We start from the raw sequence: 22,549 nt of genomic DNA on the forward strand, positions 1-22,549 counted from the left end.
AGACTTAGAATATGTAATGGTTTCTTCGTTCATTATGAACTCTGTTGGAAAGGATATGGAAACACTTTAAAGTAGAAAGACAAGAAAGCTCTGGTTAATTAAAAAAAAAAAAAAAAGTTTCAAAAATCGAAATTTTGAGAGCCCCTATTAGCTAGCTGCATGCAGTACAGAAGAGATGTTTTCAACTTTTCTCCCAAAATCTAGCACATGGCTGGGGCACCTGTCTTCTGAAGGAATTGTATGGTAAATGCCATCTCAAGGAGTTTCACACAACAGCAATTCATTTCAGAACAGAGAAAGATTACTCCTGAACCTGGTAAACAGCAACTTAACAAGAATAATCCTGAGGGCAAGAGAATCAGCCCAGGACCCGGGCCTCCAGGCAAGTGAAGGGACACGCTGTGCCCTCGGGCCATCTCCGGGGAGGGAGGGAGGGAGGGAGGGTGGCGCTGCGACAGGCACCCGTCACGTGGCGGGTCACCAAGGATGTCCCGCTCAGCCCTTACCTCGTCCGTCTTTTCTTCTGGACAGTTCGCCCCCCCGAGGCTCTGCTGCGGGTGGCAGCCGGTGCCGCTGTCCTCACTGCCCAGGTCACAGGCGGTTTGCACCGCATCCTGGAAGGACCCGGGACCTTGCTCCTTCTGGACGGGCCCCTCTGCCCTTTCCTCGCTGTCCACCGAACTCAGGGACAGCGCGCTGACACCGTTGGGACACTTGACAGGTGCTGCGTCGGGGCTCCGAGGGCTGGGGGGCTTGGGCGTGGTGGGCCTCGGAGGCCCGAGAGGAGGCTCGGGCTCCACGGGAGACGGGTCGCCAGGGCCCGGCTCCTTGGCGCCTCTGTCCGGCAGCTCCCGGGCCGGGGGCCCGCAGGAAGGGCCGAGGGCGCGAAGAGCGGCATCTCCGGCAGCCGCGTACCCGGCCGAGCCCCCCGCACCCACCAGGCCGGGGTCCGGGGGCTCCGCGCCCCTCCGCCCGCGCTCGGGGCCGGCGCCCGCGCGGCGGGAGTAGTCGTCGTGCAGCCGGCTGTGCGGCCGCGGCCCGGGCGGGGCGCCCCCGGGGTCCCCGGGCCGGCCGCCCACGAGCCGCAGCACCCGGGCCAGGTCCGGGGCGCGGAGCGGGCTCCTGCAGCGCCGGGGCCTCGCGGGGGCCCCGCCGGAGCTGTCGGAGTCGGCGGACGAGCCGCTCAGCGTCCTCCGCGGGCCCCGGCTCTCGGGCGCGCGCCGCAGCTCGGCCACGTGCGAGGCCGACTTCCTCCGGAAGGAGCTCTTCTTGAGGAAGGTCAGGCTGTCCGTACTCTTGCTCCGCCTGCAGACGCCGTTCCTCTCGGGCTCCCGCGCCGGGGCCTCGCGCGCCGCGGGCTCCGGGGCGGGCGGCTCCGGGTCCAGGAGGCGAATGCGCCCCAGGCCGTAGGCGCGGCGGATGCTGCGGGACCGGAGGGCGCCGCGCGCGAAGCCGTCGTCGGGCTCCTCGGGGTCGGAGCCGTCGGACGCGAAGCCCGGCCCCGGGGGGCACCTGCCCGCGGGGGCTCCGGCCGCCGCGCCGTTGGGGACCGCCTTGCCCAGGTCGCGTTCCTCGGCCGCCTCTTTGGCGGCGTCCCATCCCTCCCGGTTCTGAATTCCCTGGAGGACCGAGGTCTTCAGTTTTTTGAAAGACCCCATTTTCCGGAAGGAGGCCAGGGCGTTCCACGTGGAGGAGCTGCCCACGAGGCCGGCGGGCCGGGGCCGCTCGGCGTCGGCGCGCGTCCTGTTCGCGCCGGCGGAGAAGAGGCGCAGGAGGCGGGCCGGGCTGAGCCGCGCCTCCCGGGCGCCGGCGCCGGCGCCGCCGCAGCCGCCGTGGCGACACGCCGGGTAGGTCACCATGCCGGGGTCTTTGGGATCCGAGATGGGCCCGGGGACCGCAGCGCCGCGCCCGTGTCCGTTCTGGGCCGTGGTCATGGTCTGGGGGCCGGGAGCCCGCGGGCACAGGGCAGCGCGGTTCAGACCCACGCGCGCCTCCGTGTCCCCCGGCTCCGCGCGCACGCCTTCCTCCCCGAGGCCGCCGGCCTGGCCTTCCCGCCTGCCGTGCACATCGGGCTCCGCGGTCGTGGTCACCGCCTGCAGCGGAAAACAAAGCAGGGAGTTAGCCGTCTGCCCCCAGAAGAGCCTCCCTCTGTCAACGGGGGCTCATCTATCTCGTTTAATAATTGCTAACAGAAAACCAGACCTGCCCCCCGACAGGCCCGATCACATAAAACCTATTTTAAATTAAGTTAAAATGTTGCTTTTTTTCTCCTAATTCATTTCGCATTAAACGAGAGGGAAGAATGCAAATTATACATTCATTTTAAAAAAGATAATTATATCTTTATTATTTACCATCATTCAATATGATGGTAAACCCTGAAATCCAATGGAACTCGTTAAAGGAAACTTTTGAAAAACTTCTAGAATGAAAAAGCCAAGGCATCATTGAAGACTACGTCTTCTCTTTATTCGAAATAGAAGACATCTTCAGTTATCTCAGACACACACCCGCGTACACACAAAACCCAACACTATTTCAAAATGTGTCACAGGGAAACGCTGAACTAGGTTAAATTTTTTTTTTTTTTTTTTTTTTTTTTTTTTGCGGTATGCGGGCCTCTCACTGTTGTGGCCTCTCCCGTTGCGGAGCACAGGCTCCGGACGCGCAGGCCCAGCGGCCATGGCTCACGGGCTTAGTTGCTCCGCGGCATGTGGGATCTTCCCGGACCAGGGCACGAACCCGTGTCTCCTGCATCGGCAGGCGGACTCTCAACCACTGCGCCACCAGGGAAGCCCAACTAGGTTAAATTTAATGCAGCTCATAGGAGGCTGAGTGCTTAGTATACAAGAGGCCTCAGGCAAGGATGAGTTGTGATGGAGACCAAGACACTTTGAGCTGCATATTGTCTACAGAATACCCCAAAACTCTAATGACAGAGCTCCAGAGCGCCATAGGGCCACAAGAGGAGGAGGGACCACGCTGAGGTGGCCTCAGGTCGGGCTCTGTGCAGGAAACTGCGTTGGAAGGGCCTCTGGTCAGGGCACTCTAACTGGCTGGGGAATGGAGGTGAGGAGAATACTGAAACAGTAGACATTCAGACACAGCCATTCAAATTAAACGAATACCCGCGCCGCCGTCTACCTTGCTCCCTCAGACCCAGAAGCCCACTGCACACCTGTGTCTGTGCTCTCCCCCAGGGGCCAATGCTGCTCCCGCGGCCTCTGCGCGCCAGGCCAAGGCCTGCTCAGCCCTCAAGGGCTAGCATGTGCCCCTGCACTCACTGAACGATTAGCTGAGGGGGGGAGGGGGGAGGGAAGGAAGGAAGGAAGGAAGGAAGGAAGGAAGGGAAGAGTATAATCATAATCCCAAAAGGCTACCATTTATGAAGTGCTTACATGTCAGGCCCCTGTACTAAGTGCTTTCAAAACACCATGACACTGAGTAGTCATGCAAACCTACACGGTCAACCGAATGATTTCCATTTCACACACAATCAAACGGATGCAGGTTAGGTAATTCATCTGGGGGTCCTGCGGCTCCCCCACCCCAAAGCCTACGCGCTTCCTCACTGCATCAAACTAATGACCAAAGACAGAGGCAGAGATGGGGTTTGAACGCAGGCGTGACTCCAAGTTCAGGGCCTTATGACATAACCCGGACTTAAGTCAAGTCCCGGAAGTCCTCACGACAGCAGTCAAGGCTGTCATTCCGAAGGCAACATTAAAGGCAGGAGAGAAGGAGCAAGTTGTATAAAGACTTTGAGGTCAGGCCCCAGTTTGGCTTATTCCTCTCACATGCAGAAAAAAAAAAATCTGACCTCATGCCAAGAGGTCTCATCTGCTTCTTCTCTCCCAATTCTCTGATGGGTTCATTTTCATTTGCCCCCACCTTGTGCCCACGGAGGAGGGATTTCCAGGGAGAATCATGGTTAAAGCGTTGATTCCATCCAGGCCGAGGGAGGCTACACGGATGTAGACCCTGGAGCCTTTCTGATGTCCCGTTACCCAGTTCGACTCATCAGAAGATGGATGGGGTGCCCACGTGCCCTCTGCAGTCTAATGTTCAAACAGAGAAAGGAGGGGCCTGAGGAGCTGTGGGTTGCGTGTGAATGAACCGTATGAGTAAAATCTCAAATCATCCTGGCACCGAGGGTGGATGTGAAACCTACAACCAGCTGCAGAATGAATCCAACACCCAGCATCACCCGTCCATCCTCACCTTCTGTGGGAGGGACAGGGCATGGGGCTTGTTGCGGCTTCTTTTTTCTTTCTTTTTTTTTTTTTTTTTTTTTTGTGGTACGCGGGCCTCTCACTGTTGTGGCCTCTCCCATTGCGGGGCACAGGCTCCGGACGCGCAGGCCCAGCGGCCATGGCCCACGGGCCCAGCCGCTCCGCGGCATGTGGGATCCTCCCGGACCGGGGCACGAACCCGTAGCCCCTGCATCGGCAGGCGGATTCCCAACCACCGCGCCACCAGGGAAGCCCTGTTGCGGCTTCTCACAGTCTTGAAATGAAGCAGATAGTCTGTGCCAACTGCCAAGTCCAGTCGCAAGTCAAGTCCACTAACTGCACATTACACAGTAATAGTCGTCTTGTTATGACCTGCCCTGGACACAGAAGAGCAGACAGGATCCCTGCCTTGTAATCTGGCTGGACGGAGACAACATACTGACACCACAGCCAGAGGGCGCCGTGGGACCTCCTAGAACCGAGGACCCAACTGTGAAGCTGACCCTAAGGGCTCAAGGGGTGCGGGGAAGCGTTGCTTTACTGCTGGGTGGTTTGAGAATGGTCTGCGGAGGACCAGGGCCCAGGTCTAGGTCTAAACTGCCACCTGAGTCTTGAGTCAAGTCATTTCAGTAACCTGTGCTTCAGCACCGTCTATAAAATAAGAGGTGCCACCATCTATGTGTCTCTCAAACAGCCAATGCATTCATGAGCCTCTGTTGGCCTGTGTTGGATGTGTGTAGGCCCCATGACAAAGTCAAGGCGGCGACAAGGTGACTGCCCATTCTAGGGGGAAAATGGCACGGGCACAGGAAGATGGGGGCAGTAAGTTCGGGTGACCGGCTGTCCCCGTTGGCCCACGGGATGGGGTGTCCTCCAGGATATGGGACTCTCGGGGTGAAACCGGGAAAGTTCTTGGCAAAGCGGGATGACTGTTCACCCTCCATTAAGGAGAACAATGTAGTTGGAAGGACGGATCGCTGTAATGGTGGAAGCTCGGTGAAAACAGCTTTAGAAAAACCCGCCTCCCCTTAGTCTAACTCTGAGGCCGTCTGCAGGCGTCTGTCACCTTCTTTGAGAGCTGATCCGCCTAAAGCGAATTAGCCCCTTTACTCTGTGGGTTCCAGGCATCTCACCCAATTGCTTTATAAAAGCAGATTATACTGATCTATATTTATCATTTTAACAAGTTTATGTGGCTGCCTTCAGAACAAGACTACCAACCCTTTGAGAGTAAGAACTGTGCTTTGCACACTAAGATTATTGAAGTTTATCTGGATGTGAATTTTGTATCCGCTATCCTGCCTTGTCAATAACGGTACCAAGGCTAACAATTCACCATTGCGTACCACCAAGTATTATCCCAACGTGAAGACGTTCACATTTTGACAACACGCAAAAGTCCAAGTACGTACTTAAAGCTTGTATGAGTTGTAGGGTACAGATCCAGTAAAATACATGCATGTCTGGGTGTCTAACTGGGGCAACACGCTTTTTAAAAGACCAGTGACTTACTCTCCCATGAACGACGTGATTGTTGTCTGCTGCTTGGAATGAAACTGAAAATCACGGAAAAAAGCTTTGCCTGGAATTTCCGAGTAACATACCAACTTGCATTATTTAGAACTAAGACTTTGACCTCTATTCACTAACAAGGGTTGCAATTCAATCAGTGGTTTTGTAGCAAGTCTTGTCAATTGTGGGAGCTCAGCCAGAGATATTTATGAACAGGAGTACAAGAACGAATTTTAGATGGGAATATTGTGAAATCCATTGTCTAGCAGCTGGATTCTGGATTGTTTGAACTTTAGAAGGGAACATTTCTTTTCATTCGTAATGAGAATTCTCTGAAAACATCCATGACAAGTGATTTTTAAATAAGAACTTGTACTTGAATTTGAAATTCAGGAATACGTACCAGGCTAATGTACAAACAAGGAGGTTTTCGTTACATGTTCGGGTAAAGTATAGGAAATGTGACACTGGAAGCAAGCACTGAAATCTGGATGCGAAAGGGGTGAGAGCACAGAGCCTTGAATCACAACATGGCAGAAAACGGCCTCAGGGAACATCCAACTCCTAGCCGTAAAGATCAGGCCCCTTCGTCAAGCTACAGCAGGTGAAAGCACAGGCTGGGCAGCAAGGGACTGGGTTCCAGGCCAGGCGCTGCCACGTACTGGCCAAACCCCAGGGTCACCCTGGCCCTCTTCCTTTCCCTCCAGACCCCAGCGGTTAGCCTAAGAGACTGGACTGCGCATCTCGACAGTCCTGGCCTGGCCCCCCCCCGCCATCACTGCGTCCACCTGGAAGCCTCCCCTGACAAGTCTCCTGCCCTGCGGTCTAACTCACCTCCCATTCGGCAGTGCCCTTCCCAGAGTGCAAACGGACACGTGCCACTTCCTCTAGGGATGCTGGCCGCCTCCAGACCCCAGAGGGTGTCGCATCTCAGCTCAGCGTGCCACCCCTTTCCCTCTAGGGATGCGGAGGGACTTAGAGCCAGGGTCCCTCGCGCTGCGATGCTCCGGGCCGTCTCCTCTCTGGCTCTCAGAGTCTTCCGCAGCCACTCTTGTCCCTCTGTATTAGGGGACCACGGTCCCCAGGCCCCCCTGACCAGTGGCTTCCGGTCAGGTGGGCCGGTGGGAGGCACGGGCGGGAGACGCCGTATGCGGGAAGAAGGGAGATGACAGGGCATCCCCCCCCCCCCGCCGGGGCTCGTCCAGAAGCTGCTGCGCCCCTCGTTGGCTCCCGCCCCTGCTGGGCCCCTGCAGGTCCTCGCTCCTGTGCTGGGGGTGGGGGGACACTGGCACCTCGCCCCCCTTTCCCTCCAGCCTCGGGAGACAGCACTTTCCTGCTACCGTCCATCTGAGCTCTCCTGGCTTCTCTCGTTTCTCAGCTGCGTAAAATAATCCCTCAGTTAGGGTCTCTCTGGAACATCTAGAGATGCTTCTCCTTTCCTGACGGATAAACATGCGACTTGCCTGTCTCTGACTCAAATCAGCTCTTCCCTGGAGGCTCTCTCTCCTTCCGCCCCAACTCAGATGCCCGTCCCCTGTGGGCTCCTTTGTGAGCTGCTGTTTCAGCACTTGCCAACCTCCACGTAACTCCGGGGAGGTTGAAAAGTTCTTTGAAGGCACAGACCAGGTCTCATTGAACTCTGCATCCTCTGCATCCAGCCAGAGACCGGCTAATGAAGGATGGGAACCCCCTCCTCTTGCACATCCACGGCCAGATCATCCTCAGCTGTGAGGCCGGCCTGTGCACTGGACTGTAGGATGTTCAGCACTGTCGTTTGCTGAGCCTGCCCATTTTACTCTCCCCTTTCCCTTCCCGGTAGGTCCTTTTCTTCTCTTATTCATTCCAAAATCTTTCCCAGAACACCTTGCTGAAATCAAGACTCTGAGCGGGGCTCAAATTCCAGCGCCCGCACCTTATGAACGAGTCGTATTCTAAAGGGCTACTTACGGGCAGTCTACTTCGCCACAGACTCTGCCCGTCAAACTACATTTAACCGGTAATACAGTGAATGTAACCATAATCTGTAACATTTCCATAGGAAAATGCATCTAAGATTCGATGGTGGGTTCTAGTTCCAAGGATGAAGTTCCTTTCCCCACTGCCCGGTCCTGAATACAAAACCCCTCCCCCTCTTCCTTTCGACCGCCATGTCCACATCTCAAAGGAAGACTGTCCTTCCGCCATGGACGTGGCATCCTCGGGGTCTCTCCAGGTGAAGATGGGGGAGGATGCTTCAAAAGAGCAGAGCTCTGCCTTCATTTAAACACCCAGTCATTTAAGTGTCTACAACTGAAAGTACACATAAAACCGTAGCTCGGGCAAGACCGAGTCACTGTATCTCTGGGAAGGGTGTCGAGTCTGTACAAGGTGTGAGTGGCTGCCTGGCCTTATCTGGGTTACTGGGCTGAACCGCATTCCTGCAGGTGAGAATGGGGTTTCCCAGTAGGGACTGGATGTTTGCTTTGTCAATTCTGAGGGTTTGCAAAGGCAGGCCTTAGGCCAGAGAGAGGAAAACCTTCCTTTGGTCTCTGAAGTCAGGGGTGGGGAGGTCTAGCCAGCCAGGTGTGCTAGGGTAGGTCTGCACCTGAGCTGCGCGTCCTGGCCGTGACCTCAATGCTCAACGCAGTGCCAGCCTCTGAACCCCGCGTCCTGCACTCCACTCTAAAGCCCGGGGTTGAAAGAGCCTCGGCCGGCTTCACGAGAGGCACGCCAGGGAGACAGCTGCAGATGGCCTGCCTCGGTTCCGGTACCTCCTCCCCAGCCCCCAGCTTTCTCACGGTAAATCTGCAGCAGTAACCTCCCAAGTTCTCGGTGAGGACGACCTCATGCCAGCAGCCAGTGCCAAAAGGGATGTCACCACAGCAACGGGGCCTCCCCTGCGCTGACGGTTCAGGGCAAAGAAAGTTTTCCAGCTGGGTGGCCCTAATCTTGAAGGCACTTTGAAGGTCACTGGAGCAAAAGCAACGTTTCTGCCTGCGAGAGGCCATTTAGCAGAAATCTGGAGCTGCGCGTCCCTGGGCTCACCCGGCGGGCTGCACAGAAACCCTCTCCAGTGATCAACACTGCTTGCATACCCAGCATTTGGTAAAAGCCGTTTATAAGGCTATATATGTTGGTGGCGTATTTTCCCTGAACTCAGGCTAGCGCTCAAGGTTTTTGGTTTTGTCTTTTTGCATAAAATGTCTTTCTGGGCATAGAACCCCAGTTGGTAACACTGCCTTTTGGAGGAAACAAGGTCAGCCTCCCACTCCGCTTCCATCCAATTAGGTCTCAGTTGAGGGGGTGTGGGAGCAGCACGTCCTGCCGTCACTACGGACGGGGGTCCAGAGAGCACCCCCCCCTGCTCTGTGCAGTCGGTACCCCACACCCTCACCCTGTTCACAGCAAAGCACCTGCTGAAAGGCCTTGTTTGTCGAATTTAAACGTCTTCTTCTAACCGGACTGACGTCTGGCTGTTGTTTCACGGACCTCATCCCGCAGGAGGCACCCCGGGTACCAACGTGAACGGAGCAGGCGCCCGCAACCATGCCTCCACAGCTGGGGGGAGGGGGGGGGCGCGGGGGGGTGCCCAGCCCCACAGGAGCTGCGCTGGGGCCGCTCCGTTCGAGGAGGGGCTGTTGTGACGAGCCCGCTCCCAGGGACATCAGTGGCCCCTCTGAGGCTTGAAGAAGGGATGCTGAGGGCCTCAGACACTGTGCTCGAGCACAAAGGAGACCTCCTCTGCTCAGGGGGCCCCCGGCCTCACTCTCCTGCGGCTCAGAAGGGCCCCCCGGCCCCCCGGGCGAGGAAACCTTGACGGAGGAAAACGCCACACGCATCCCAGGCCCTTGCTCAGTGCCAACTTCTCAGTTCATGTTTGTCCTTCGAAAAGGGACTCGCGGGCAACTCAGGAGAGCTCCTCGGCAGCTTCTTTGGGGTTTTACCGTTCTTTCTACGACAGAGACTTGGGCCAGAAGCTTCCACGGGATCGTATGGCCTGCTCCACCGCTCGGCTTCTTTGCCAAGGGCCCGTGCTCCTGGAGTTGCACACACCAAGCTCTCACTGGACAGTGATCGGGGGCGCCCCTCCTGTGTCCACTCTCTCTACTAGCCCGCCAGCTACTAGTGCAGGAGACAGGCCTTGCGACGTGCTCCATCCCTTAATCTTACCCTCCGGACGCGGCCCGCGAGCATCTTCCTCTCCTCCCACGTTCAGCTCTGACCCCCTCCCCCGCCTGTCCCCCTAAGCCGCGGGCTCTCACACCCCCAACCTCAGCCAGCCTCCAGCTCGGCCCGTGGGGAGACTGGCCACCAGGTGGCTCCGTCCCACTCCTCAGCCCCGTTCACCCGACGGGATGCTTCTGGCCCTCTCATGTCAGAAGCTTCCGGAAGCCCAACGGAAGACAGGAGCATGTGTCAGACTCAGGAAAACCCCGGCCTCACACCCCACTGACACGGCTCCCTTGACACAAAGCTTAATAAGGTTCTATAAATATGTCAGACGCTCGGAGGAGCTGACATGACACGAGCATTATATTCTGTCTTTCGTGAAAAGTTCAAAACCAGTTTAGGTACTAAAAGAAACTGAAGAATAACGAAGACGGAACTATCTTGAACCTAACAAAAGGAGAGTGGAGGAAGGGGGGAGATGAGCAAGGTTGGGGGACCTCCCAGGAGGCTCGGGGAAGGTGAGCCCCAGGCGACCAAGAAAGGACACGGGTCTGCTCCCCGCCCCGCCCCCAAGGGCCGCTGCAAAGGACCCAGCGACCACAGACAAGGCCAGGCGCATTCCTCGGTGAGACCAGCCTCAGAGAGTTAGGGGGTCCCCGGGCTGGGGTAACAGGATCCCGACGCCCCTGAGAGCACCTCACAGGTTGTCAGGGGAAGCAAGTGCATCCTAAACGGAATATTTTCGTTGGAATATCAGTCATGATCATAACAGGACACCTCTCCCTGCAAAGCATAAATTTTATCGTTATAGGTTGACGTGAAAAAGGTAAACAGGAAATGGAATTCTACATCAAATTTATAGATCAAAAAGAAGTGCAATACTTCTCTGTTGGAAATACAATGGATGTAAGCCTCTTACAGGCCAATCTGGACTGAGGCAAAAGCAGCATCTCCCACGGGGTCCATGGGGGGTGCAGAAAGGGCCCCAGCTGCACAGGTCACTCCTTTGTGATCCAAGAGCGGAGCATCTCCTCCACCCTCCAGCCAGCCTGCCGGGTCAAAGGTCACTGCCAGACCACAGTGAAGGACCAGAGAAGGGATGTCTAAACGTGGATGTGGGGGAAATGCCATTATTTCATTTTTAAACTAGTTCTATCTTTTCTCCCCACAGATGGATAATATATGCTTCAGAACTCCTTTCAACCCTGACTATGACTTGTAAGTAACTGACATCTCCAATTTGGACACGTGGTATTCTAAATGTCAATGTAGAAGTCAATTGTTCAGAATTTAAAACACATTTTCTTGGACTTCCCTGGTGGCGCAGTGGTTGAGAGTCCGCCTGCCGATGCAGGGGACGCGGGTTCGTGCCCCGGTCCGGGAAGATCCCACGTGCCGCGGAGCGGCTGGGCCCGTGAGCCGTGGCCACTGGGCCTGCGCGTCCGGAGCCTGTGCTCCGCAACGGGAGAGGCCACGGCAGTGAGAGGCCCGCGTACCGCAAAAAAATAAAAAATAAACACATTTTCTTGTAAGAGTCTATCATCTGCTCAACCCCCCTTAATTCCTAATGTAAATAAACTATGTTACCAATAGTAAGGAATGTGCTTGCTATATTAATTATCGTTCATTGTTGGCGAATTATACTCGACTCGTAATAGGGGTTAATAAAAAGATGGGCCTGGTTTCTTTGGCCTAGGGGCTCATATGGTAGCAGAAGTAGGGGATGGAAAAGCCCCGCTGCGGCACCGGGAACAGGTGGGCTGTCCGTGGCCTCCTCTGGCCTCACACGTCCCCTGCAAAAATTAACACCCTGCCAAAGTCGCGCTGGTTCATTTCTTTGCTAACAGTCGTTTCAGAGCTGTAATGATGCAGTTCGTCATCCGTCCTAGGCCGAACGCTCTGAGGCAAGACGCCGTGCTTTGGCAGAAACCCGTCCTCGCCGCTTCCGGGCGGCGACACAAGCAGCGCAGGGCCACGTGCAGGCCATGGCGTCAGCTGAGCGCACGAAGTCAGAAAGAAGCACCGACGGCTTCCGTTTAAAGGGACTTCCCGCGGCTTGCTGTGAAACTTCCTCTTGTAACGAGGAAGAACCTCACGGGAGGCATCATCCGTTCCTCCGGTCATTCCAGGAGGCGCCGCGATCCCTCCTGTCTGACTGGTGTCGGGACAGACAGACAGAGAGAGGAGAGCGGGGAACAGCAGACACCGTCTCAGCCACCACAGACCTTTATCCCGCTGGGGAGACACTGGTTAAACAAGCAATTGTAAGGAAGTCTGCAGCGTTATGACACCTGGACGGGCTCCTGCAGCAGTGACATCAGCGCCAGAACCGAAGCTGATGGAAGGCAGGAGCGCCTGACAAAGGTCCGCATTTTACTTTGCTGACTTGACCTTGGCAAGAACCGGCTTTCCGTCTTTCATGCCCTCGCCCCACACCTTCAGCGTGACAGCTGAGTTTCAACCGATCTTCTGAAACTAGATGTTAAATGAAGTCAAAGCCCCTGTCCTTCGGAGACAACTGAGCACATAACTGGGTTTTAACGGGGAGACAGGAACGGGGGCCTTAACGACAGTTACAGTTGATGGTTTTGCGAGCACGCTGCATCTTCAAGCTGAATTCCCACGTCTGCCTTGGCCCAAAGGACAGCTGTCGACCCCCTCGGTTGGGGCGGGGGGACATTTCTCACTGAGTCTACCGCTGTCGTGACGGGTCGCCGCGCGCGTGCTGAGAGCTCACCGATACTGACGCCAAGGTCCGCACAGGCCTGTTCTGCAGGAGATTATAATCTTGTCCAGAAAACAAGAAAAACATCATCAGAGGTTCCTATTTTCTAGGAATACTGTGTTTTCCACATAATTCTGTAAAACTTTAGGTTAAAAAACCCCTATATCCAATCTTCAACAAAAAGTGTGTATTCCTGTTGAGACTTCTGCTTGCCTTCAAAGTGAACCAGGCACGCGAATTCCTCAAATTTCTAATTTTCTTCTTTCTCTACACTTAGAAACAGCCTTCTTTGGATGGCTAGTTAAAAACTACTTAATAAATGGAATATTTAGGTGCTTCTTTTGGCCAAGGGGCTGCACAGGAGACTTGCTGAGAAACCAGGACACGTGGACTAAGGAAGTTTGGGACCCTCTGGACCAGGGTTGAATCTGCTCGCGGCAGAGGTCAGCCTGGACAGCACGTCCCCCGACGGGGCCCTCATGGCTGACTCTGGGAGTGGCTCGCTCAGAAACGTGCATGCGTCCTTGAGGACGGGCCTGTCCTCATCATCCTTAGCGTCCACGCGGACACAGAGTGTCTGACAGCTATCAGCAGCTCAATACATATCTGATGAAACATCCAGGGCCTCCTTGTAAACACTGAGTCTGGATGCCTTCAAAGTAACCTTACCCTGTGGGCGAGACTGCCAAGTCCTTCTCCTGAATTAACTGGGCACTGTAACATCCAAAAAAAAATCTTTCTGGCTTCTTTTCCCACCTCTCTACCAAGAAAAATGAGAAATAAGTCTGAAACTTGGAGGGGGCCACTGAATTTAAGCTGCAAAAAATTCCGTATCCCAAGTCTCGCCTTTAGGAACTGGCCCTGGAGTGAAGGGAAGGCCCCACGTGACTGAGATCAGGCTCTTCCAACACACATGTGACTGTCACCCACTGGTCACACACGGAGACCCACACAGGGACCCTTGGCCCATCCTTGACAACGGAATTCAGGGAAACCACGCCAAGGGCCCAGGGAGGTCTGCCCTTTGCCGAATCTGACACCTGACTCGTCACCAAAACAGACAACGAAACGAAGCTCGTGTCTCTGTGATGAACTGAGAGAAAGATGGACAAAGCTGCAGTGTCGGCATGGCTTCCTTTCCTGCTGAGGGACAAGGGTGACCAGGCATCAGTCCACACCCTCTGCCCAGAGCCAACTCCAAACACGTGCTCCGTGCTCTTCGGAAATCCTCACAGAACCAACCCGTGCGTGATTCTAGGGGCCGTTTACTAACTCCTAAATAAGTGAGGGTTTACTGTTCCCGTCTCCGCTACTCTACGGCCGGAGTGGACAGGCTCGGGGATGCTTTAGCTCACAAAACTGGTGGAGCTCCCTGCACCTTTCTCTGATCTCCAGTCATTAGAGAAGTCAGTGGAGACGCAGAACGAAAGACAAAACCGGTCTAATGAGAGCTGCCGGTGTCCCCACCTGTGTCTTCTGACAGGAACAGCAGCTCTGTCGTCTGTTACTTCCTTCCTCCTGCTCCCTTCAGGTATTAAACCCCAGTTTTAACTTTCTTCCCCAACTTGCACACACACACACAGAGTCACAGGAGCATTCTAATATTGTACCTCAAAGTACAGGTGAGGCTAAAATACAGGAACTTATTAGGTCTCTGACGGAGGCCGGTGCTGGGGGCGTCTATGGACTGTGCTGGCTGCATACCCGCCGGCCCAGGACTGGGCTCTACGAGCTTGCTGGCTGGGGGCCCCGTCCGCTCGGGTGCAGAAGAGATACTTGTCCCCAGGCTGGTCTCAAGAACGTGCTGTTGCCTGTGGGACCAGCACCCCTTTATGATCATGGGCAAAATACTCATGGCTGTTGGCCACCTATTTAGGGTGACTGTGCGGCTTTACAACCAAAAGAGGGCTTGGGAGCCCCGCCAAAGGAGATCAGACTCTTCTCCACAGTGCAATTATTCCTATCCTTCTAAAACTGACTCCTCAAAGAATTAAGAAACAAACTCGCAAACACACAGCAAAGTGATTATCTTTTAAAAGGAAGAATACACTCAGATGTAGCAAAGAATATAGGAGTCGGGCTTCCCTGGCGGCGCAGTGGTTGAGAGTCCGCCTGCCGATGCGGGGGACGCGGGTTCGTGCCCCGGTCCAGGAGGATCCCACGTGCCGCGGAGCGGCTGGGCCCGTGAGCCGTGGCCGCTGAGCCTGCGCGTCCGGAGCCTGTGCTCCGCAACGGGAGAGGCCGCGACAGTGAGAGGCCCGCGTACAGAAAAAAAAAAAAAAAAAAAAGAATATAGGAGTCAAGTATTATAGAGTTACTTATTGTAATTGTATAAAAATAAATGTTACTACAACATGGACTGACTTCAAAAGCTAAATGAAGCCTTCAAGGGCAAAGTGAAGGAAGACAGCAGAGGCGGCCTGCTGTTGGGTTCTGGCGACACTGAGGTGTCCCGGAAGGGTGACCCTACCCAGCAAGTCGAGGGCTGTAGCGGGGGCTGGGGAGGAAACAAGCAGTGACTAGAAATGGCCACGAGGGTTCTTCTGGGGACGATGGTTGCACAGCTCTGTAAAACTTACTAAAAATAACTGAATCGTACAATTGCAGTGAGTGAATTTTATGGTATGCAGATTGTATCAGTCAAGCTGCTCAAAGCACAAAATTGATGATATTAAGCATAATGGCCTCGGGAACGGTCTAATAAACATTCTGAAGAGGATTCAGACACATAATTCAAGGCAGAGCACGTATTTACTCCAAGTGTCCAGAGCAGGAATTTCGGTCAAAAGAGCCACAGCAACTTCCCAAGTCCCCAGCCCGGAAGGGTCACAAGGGCTCCGTCCTCATCACCAACGCCCTCAGGAAAGGCCTTGTCTCCTGAGGGTTCTTGCGTAACTCTTCTTAGGGACTTGAAAACGAAGATTTTGATGGCTCCGTGTTGGCCTGTTTGGACTTCCTGAATTACACAGGAGAGCGACCTCCCTTCCTGTGACCTTCCCGTGACCCGCAGTGACTAAGCCACGAGAGGGACCCTCACAGCAAAGCGACCAGGAGCTCTCAAAACCGGGTGTGAGCCAACGCTTTTCCTCTGAAAGCCAGTGCCCCGGGCCGGCGGGCCCTCCGGGCGGGAACGCAGGAGGGGCCACCTCCCCGGGCATCGAGGGGGGCTGCCCGCGTGGGCGCCAGGGCCCGGACGGCGGGGCTGCTGCGTTTCGGCTGGTGTGACGCCGCCCTCAACCCCCCGTCCCGCTAAGCAGGAGCATTCACCGCGTCTGCCCACGTCCCAGGCCCTCCTGGCCAGCTCCACGCGTGACATCAGTGACAGGCTGAAAAAAGAGCCCCGTGAACCCAGCAGCCCCCAGAGCCCGCCCCTCCACCCCCGCGTCCGCTGCCCTGGTTGGGTTTGGTTTCCATTTTTAAAGACTTCAGCCCCGTCCTCACGCTCTTGGCTCCATCCGGCCCGTCTTCCCCGTCCCTCCCCTCCCGCGTCCCCTCCTCTTGGGGACCACTGACGTCTGCCACCCTCCTGGCCCTGTTCCTAGTTCTCAGCCGTCTTCACAGACGGGATTTCCGAGCATTGGAGGCGATAAAGAGTTTTGTCCAATGTCTCATTTTACCCAAGAGAACAAATCGAAACAGCTGACGTTGTTTATAGCGGTTTTATTCACAGTGGCCAAAACTTGGAAACAATCAAGAGGATCTTCAGGGGGTGACTAGAGACATGAACTACGGTGCATCCAGATGACAGAAGAGTATTCGGTGCTGAAAAGAGCTGAGCCACCAGCCATTTGGAAAAAAATCATGGGAGAAACCCTCGAAGCGTAAAGCTAAGTGAAAGAAGCCAATCCAAAAAAGCCACACACTGGATAGTTCCAACTACACGACCTTCTGGAAAAGGTACAACCATGGAGACGATGAACAGATCGGCGGTTCCCAGGGGTTAAGGGCAGGGAGGCATGAACAGGCAGAGCACAGACAGTGCAGCCACTCTGTGCGATGCCGCCGTGGTGGGTATCTGTCCCCGTGCACGTGCGCAGACTCAGAATGGACAAGCCCAGGAGTGAGCCCTACTGTAAACCATGGACCCTGGGTGACGACAAGGTGTCAGTGTCAGCTTGTGGACTGGAACGGCCGCGCCAGGCCGAGGTGAGACGTTACCAGCAGGGGGAAGCCGCACGTCAGGCAGAGGGGTATTTGAGAACACTGTACTTGCTGACCAATTTTTCTGTACACCTAAAACGACTCTGAAAAAGGGTATAAATTTAAAACATAAAGAAACAAAGAGCTGCTTAGTAAGTGGGCCGGTCAAGCCAGTGACACAGACCTTTACTCCCTGAGAGCTCTCTGCACGACACAGAGGGTCCCCGCTCATCCAGGCAAGTGCCCAGAAACCGCCCCTTGAGTCGGTGACCATGCTCGCCTGGCCACGGTCTTGCAGAGGGAGAGGCGGCACCATTACATCACCGAGACTCGAGAGCGCCTCCATCACCGTCCGGACTCTGTGCGCGTCACCCCGACCCGCTGATCTTAAAGTTCACACGAAAGAACACGGGTGAGGAAATTGGGGTACCTGCCATGTTCTGAGTGGAGGGGGACAGGGAGGTGCCAGGTCAAGGGCCTCGATTCTTTCACAAGGTTAAAGTTGGATTATTACAGGAAACTGAGCATTTTAATTGCAGAAGTGAGCAGTCTGTTTAAACTGGAAGTGACTGTGAGATTTTTATGACCCACAGGTGACAGGGAGAGTCAGGGGACCTGCCTGGGTCTTCGTGGAGGTCAGGGAAAGAAAGAAGCACAGAATTCATTCACAGGCCCCATGGGGAGCAGGAAAAACAACGGCCTTGTAGTCACATCTCATACGTTATGCTTATTCAACTAGGAAATCATAAAGGATAAAGTATTACCGAGGAATATTTATCTATGTGGAAAACCAATAATGAAAAGTTAAGGAGTGATAAGCCCAAAATTCAGAGAGATGGTTACCTCTCAGGAGGGGTTGTTAAACTTATACATGTTACAAATATTCTTTGCATAAATTAAATATTTAATGAAGTCATCTTTTAGAAGATATACCAGTGTTAGACGGATGGGTCAGCAAATACTAATTAAAAATAACATATAATCTAATAGGCCTACATAGCTGTACCAAATCACTTGGCATCAGACAGACCTGTGTTCCAATTCCTACTGCGGATTCAGCAGCCATATAGCCCTGAACAAGTGACACAGTTCCCCCATGTGGAAAAAGGGGGGAAATAATGGTATTCTTCAAGTTGGAGTTGGGTTACATAGCAAAATGCCTGTTGAAGAGCTCAGAGGAGTTGGGCAAAGAGAAAGACTGCTCCCATTCAGATCACTGACCACAGGCCAGGAGCCCCGGGAAGTACCTCGCAGGCACAATCCCACTGGATTATCTCAAGGTCATATAGTAACAAACAAAGGAGATAGGATTTGAACCCACAGACACTCTGACTCCGGTGCTAGGCTAGTAACCATCACGCTGCTCTTTCTGTCTGATAAAACTCCTATATTATTATTAATGGTGCTGCTTTCCATTCCTAACTCTTCACGGTTTAAAAAAATGAGGTTTAAAAATTACCTATACATGGCTAAGATGGGACTACTTGACACAAAGAACCCAAAGATGTAGAAAGCCCGGTGGCCACTGTGATCCGACACGGTCACACGACTCTCAGAAATTCCAGTACATTCAACTCCACGCACAGGATAGGAACCGAGCTCGATCCAAGAGGCAACGGTCTCTCCCAGCCCTCCCCTACCCCGTACCCTGGCCAGTTAACCTGGGATAATACATCCAGTTCTAAGCACCACATCTTAAAAGAACAGACATGGGGCTTCCCTGGTGGTGCAGTGGTGGAGAGTCCGCCTGCCGATGCATGGGACGCGGGTTCGTGCCCCGGTCCGGGAAGATCCCACGTGCCGCGGAGCGGCTGGGCCCGTGAGCCATGGCCGCTGAGCCTGCGCGTCCGGAGCCTGTGCTCCGCTAAGGGAGGGGCCGCGGCGGTGAGAGGCCCGCATACCGCAAATAAAGAAAACAAAAACAAACAAACAAACAAAAAGAAAAGACACACTACAGATCGGGTTGGACAATGACCTGGTACCCACGTCCTTTCACAAACAGTAGAAGGATCCTGGGATACTAAGCTTTTAACATAAATTTTAGGAATTCTCCTAGGGAAGGAGTACAGATTTAGTCACATGTGCACCCTCTGGGAGGATCAGTGCATAGAATACCGGTTGCTTTCCTTCTGGAACAAAGAATTTACGAACAATCAAGGAATCAGGAACATGCGCGAGCCCCCAGGACGGCCCAGCGGCCACAGATCGCAGAGGGCCTGGGGGCTGGATGCATCACCCTGAGGTTTCCTCCACCTTTACGGTTTTGTGATCCTGAAAATATGTACTGTATCTCCTAAAACTACAATCCTCCCATAAACAGCAGTCAGGGCCCTTTGGGGAGGGCACCGCCCACCGCGGACGCCCTCGGGCCATCACTTGGTTAAAGCTCTTCTGACTCTGCTGAGCCCCAGTCACCTCCCAGGGTCCACATCCTCGTGACCACAGGTGGGACAGGCCACACAACTCCGGGCTTTGCAGAGCAAAAGGACAAGGAGAAGAGACTGGAACAAATGCACCTGCTCACTCGCTGAACCAGACGTCCAGTTTTGAGTTCCCGCCAAGACTTAACTTAGGAAACTGGCGTGAACTGAGCTGCCCCAAGAATGAGACAGCACGATGCTTCCACGGTGACCCCAGGCCACACTTCAGCAGACTTAACCCGGCATCGAACCACACGTACCCGGGGCCCCGGGTGGAAGACGTCTGCAACGTTGTTACTGAGTCTAAAGGATTTCATGACAAAGGGTTTGAGAGATGGCTAGCCATTTCTTTCTTGTTTCTGGAACATCCAGCAAAGCCATCTGTCTCTGAAATAGGCCTGCTGCTTTACTCCTGAGTCCCTTGCCTGTTCGGGGGCAGGGAGGCTGTGAGGACCTGACACTGAGTAGTCAGTTTAGAAACAAAACAAGTGAAGAGGAGAGGATGGGGTGGGGGAGGGGAGGAGCTGAAAGAACAAGGGCTCTGCTTCCAGGAAACCGAATACATGTCACTGGGCTGCTTGAGCCAGGGACAAAGACCTGCCCCCAGGACACCCCGTGCACGCTGAGTTCCAGGCATCCTGGTCATTTCGGTGATATTAATGGTCCCTCTCTAATCCTTATACACATTGTAAACATCCAGAAATGGAAACCCAGCAAAGGGTGGCACCTTTCACACCAGAGCGCGTCCAACAGGACCACCCAAAGGCCATTTCATTCTCTAGGAGAATGTGCCTTATTTTGACGTGCTATTTTGTGCTGATCCGGTAAGTTAACAGGTTAATTTGCAGATTATCTGTGGCCAGGAGATGCAAATCATCTCTGCCATGCAGAAAAGATAACCCCAAAGGTCACGGTTTTACTGCCTGTAAGGCAGCAACTGGTTTTGTCTCCAACTTAGCAAACCTTTCAGCCTTTCCTGCCGGACGGTCCAATGCTCTCTGATCCTCAGCAACCGGGGCCCCCTGCCCTCACTCACCAGCTAGAAGTCTTTCACACAAGCTCACAATGGATCTGTGGGCGGGTCCTGTTTTAACACTTTGAAAATTGTACCCTGATACATTTCATCTGGATTCAATCACCAGCGTCCCATTACTCTTTCCATCTTTACAGTCTTCTACTGAGTCTGTGTTATATGTCACAGTTTTTGTCACTCTTATCATATACTCTGAACTGTTTTATAATACACATATCGTAGATTTTGTAGCAGCTATAATAAAAACAAAAACAACAAAAAGTTTTACCACAAAGTTAAGATTTCTAAATAACCAAGTTCCACTTTTCCAATATATCTGACCACCACCCACCTGGCACAGGCAACTGGCTGCTTATTTCAACCTGGACTCTTTCTCCTCAAACTGGTTCTCTCTTCCTAGATAACCCAGTACTCCAGTTTACAAATCATGCCTATCATTGTCTCTTAAAATATGCTGCTTCCTGCTGGTCTGCCGCTTTCTTTAGACAGCAAATAACAGTTATTGAACATTAACTGCCAGACACTGTAACAGACGATCCGTGTGTTTGAACGAACAGGCAAAGAGGAAACCAGAATTGTTTTAAAAGTGAGCTGCCATCTTTACTCGACTCTTTAAAAGCCATAAGCCCGAGCGATGATTCTCAAAATCCCATCTCCTTTCCGTGGTTTTCTACCCTCTAAGTGCCTTCTACCTCTGTTGGCTCTTTATTATTTTCTACGCTATTATTATTGATATTGTACTGCAGTGTGGTGCATGGAGCTACTTAGCTTCTAGAGCTTCTGGAAATGTGCCTCCGCTCTGCTCACCGCCCGACCCCACATCGGGGCCCCCACGGGTGCAGGGTCCGTGCGGTCTGGGCACCCTTGTTTCTGTTCCACACGCAGCTCCAATTACCTTCATTTCACCCAGACAACAGTGGGTCCTGGGACTCACAGTGGGTCCAGGGCTCCCAGCGGGAGGCCCGAGCGGGGCACTGATGGGAGAGCAGCCTGACCTCTTCTCTCTTCTCCACACCATGCTGCCTCTCAGCATGATCCCGGTTCCAGAAATTTCTAATAAGAACTTAACCATGTCTGATCCCTTGGGGGAAGCAAAGGGATGCTTAGAAAGAGCAGGTCGCTTGACAGAAGTCACAGAGCAAGCATGAGAACCTGGAACACAAACTCAGGTCCTTTCAGCTGTAAACTGTCACCTTCAATGACTTAGTCACAGATATTTAAGCCCCCGGCCCCCAAATCTCCTCCACGGCATCCCTGCGTCTTTTTCATTTCATGTTGACTTGATTTCTTCTATCAGGTCTTAGTGATGTTTCCTCAAGTACCTTGTAGGATCTTTTAGGACTAACATATACACGCTACTATATATAAAATAGATAACTAGCAAAAACCTACTGTATAGTACAGAGAACTATATTCAGTATGTATTTTGTAATAACCTATAAGGGAAAAGAATCTGAAAAAGAATATATACATACACACACACACACACACATATATATACATATATATATATAACTGAATCACTTTGCTGTATACCTGAAGCTAGCACAACAATGTAAATCAACTATATACATCAATTTTTTTAAAATCCAGATTAAAAAAAATAAAAGAAATCCTTCAAGAAAAAAAATTAGGGATAACATCTCTATACTTTTTTATCCGTAGTTCAGGGACCAATAAACATTTATTAAATAAATGAATGGCGTGGAGTAAAAATGTGTTCTGTGTAAACTGCAGCATTTTTTAGTGTGCTGTGGAAAGGTGCAGCTATTTTTATTTGATCTTTTGTTTTTTAAGACTTGGTTTTATAGTAAGATAAATGTCAGTTATCTATTCTGTGACCATCACGAGACAGAATGTAAACTCCGCGACTGTTAACGACGGGAGCTGACAGCTCACAGTGACGTTCGCTGGCGAAGGGCCTCTTGACGCCAAGCCTTCACCCCGTTGGAGCGAGCGTGGCTTCCCGCCTACCATCGTTACGGGGGCTTCACAGAAAACACCGGAGAGGTGCTGACCATGACACCCCCTCACCACATCTGAGTAACACAGGAAGATCTTGGAAATATTACCCCAGACCCTTTAAGGTGTCTTGAAAACTGTGCATGAAATTAAGTACCACCACTTTAGTTGAATTTCTTGGCACCAAGAAATTAAATTCAAATGCAAACAGAGGCGATAAAATTAAGTTGCGGTTTCCCCTATACAGTGGTCATTCAGATAATATAGAAAATAATTAATTTTCAATATTTGCATTAAAGAAGACACAAAATTTACAAATTATCACAGTACCTCAGGACACAGCCCCGGTCCTGCAGAGAGCTCCTTGCCATTAATC

At 53.1% G+C, this 22,549-nt stretch overlaps 1 protein-coding gene across 7 annotated transcripts in view; it reads right to left on the bottom strand.

Moving 5' to 3' along the window:
- Positions 1-22,549, bottom strand: part of SPATA13 (spermatogenesis associated 13) — a 264,206-nt gene that overhangs the window by 68,989 nt on the left and 172,668 nt on the right. For 4 of the 7 annotated variants that reach the window (XM_067016353.1, XM_067016355.1, XM_067016356.1 and 1 more), the window contains exon 2: positions 507-2,093. The exons of 1 other annotated variant lie outside the window; for it this stretch is intronic. In XM_067016353.1, coding sequence (XP_066872454.1) covers positions 507-2,093 — 1,587 coding nt within the window. Of the gene's footprint in view, positions 1-506; positions 2,094-22,549 lie in introns of those variants that run through there. 2 more of the 7 variants (XM_067016360.1, XM_067016361.1) reach the window with 2 other exon arrangements.

Source organism: Kogia breviceps, chromosome 16 (assembly GCF_026419965.1).
Source record: "Kogia breviceps isolate mKogBre1 chromosome 16, mKogBre1 haplotype 1, whole genome shotgun sequence".
Taxonomy (NCBI): domain Eukaryota; kingdom Metazoa; phylum Chordata; class Mammalia; order Artiodactyla; family Physeteridae; genus Kogia; species Kogia breviceps.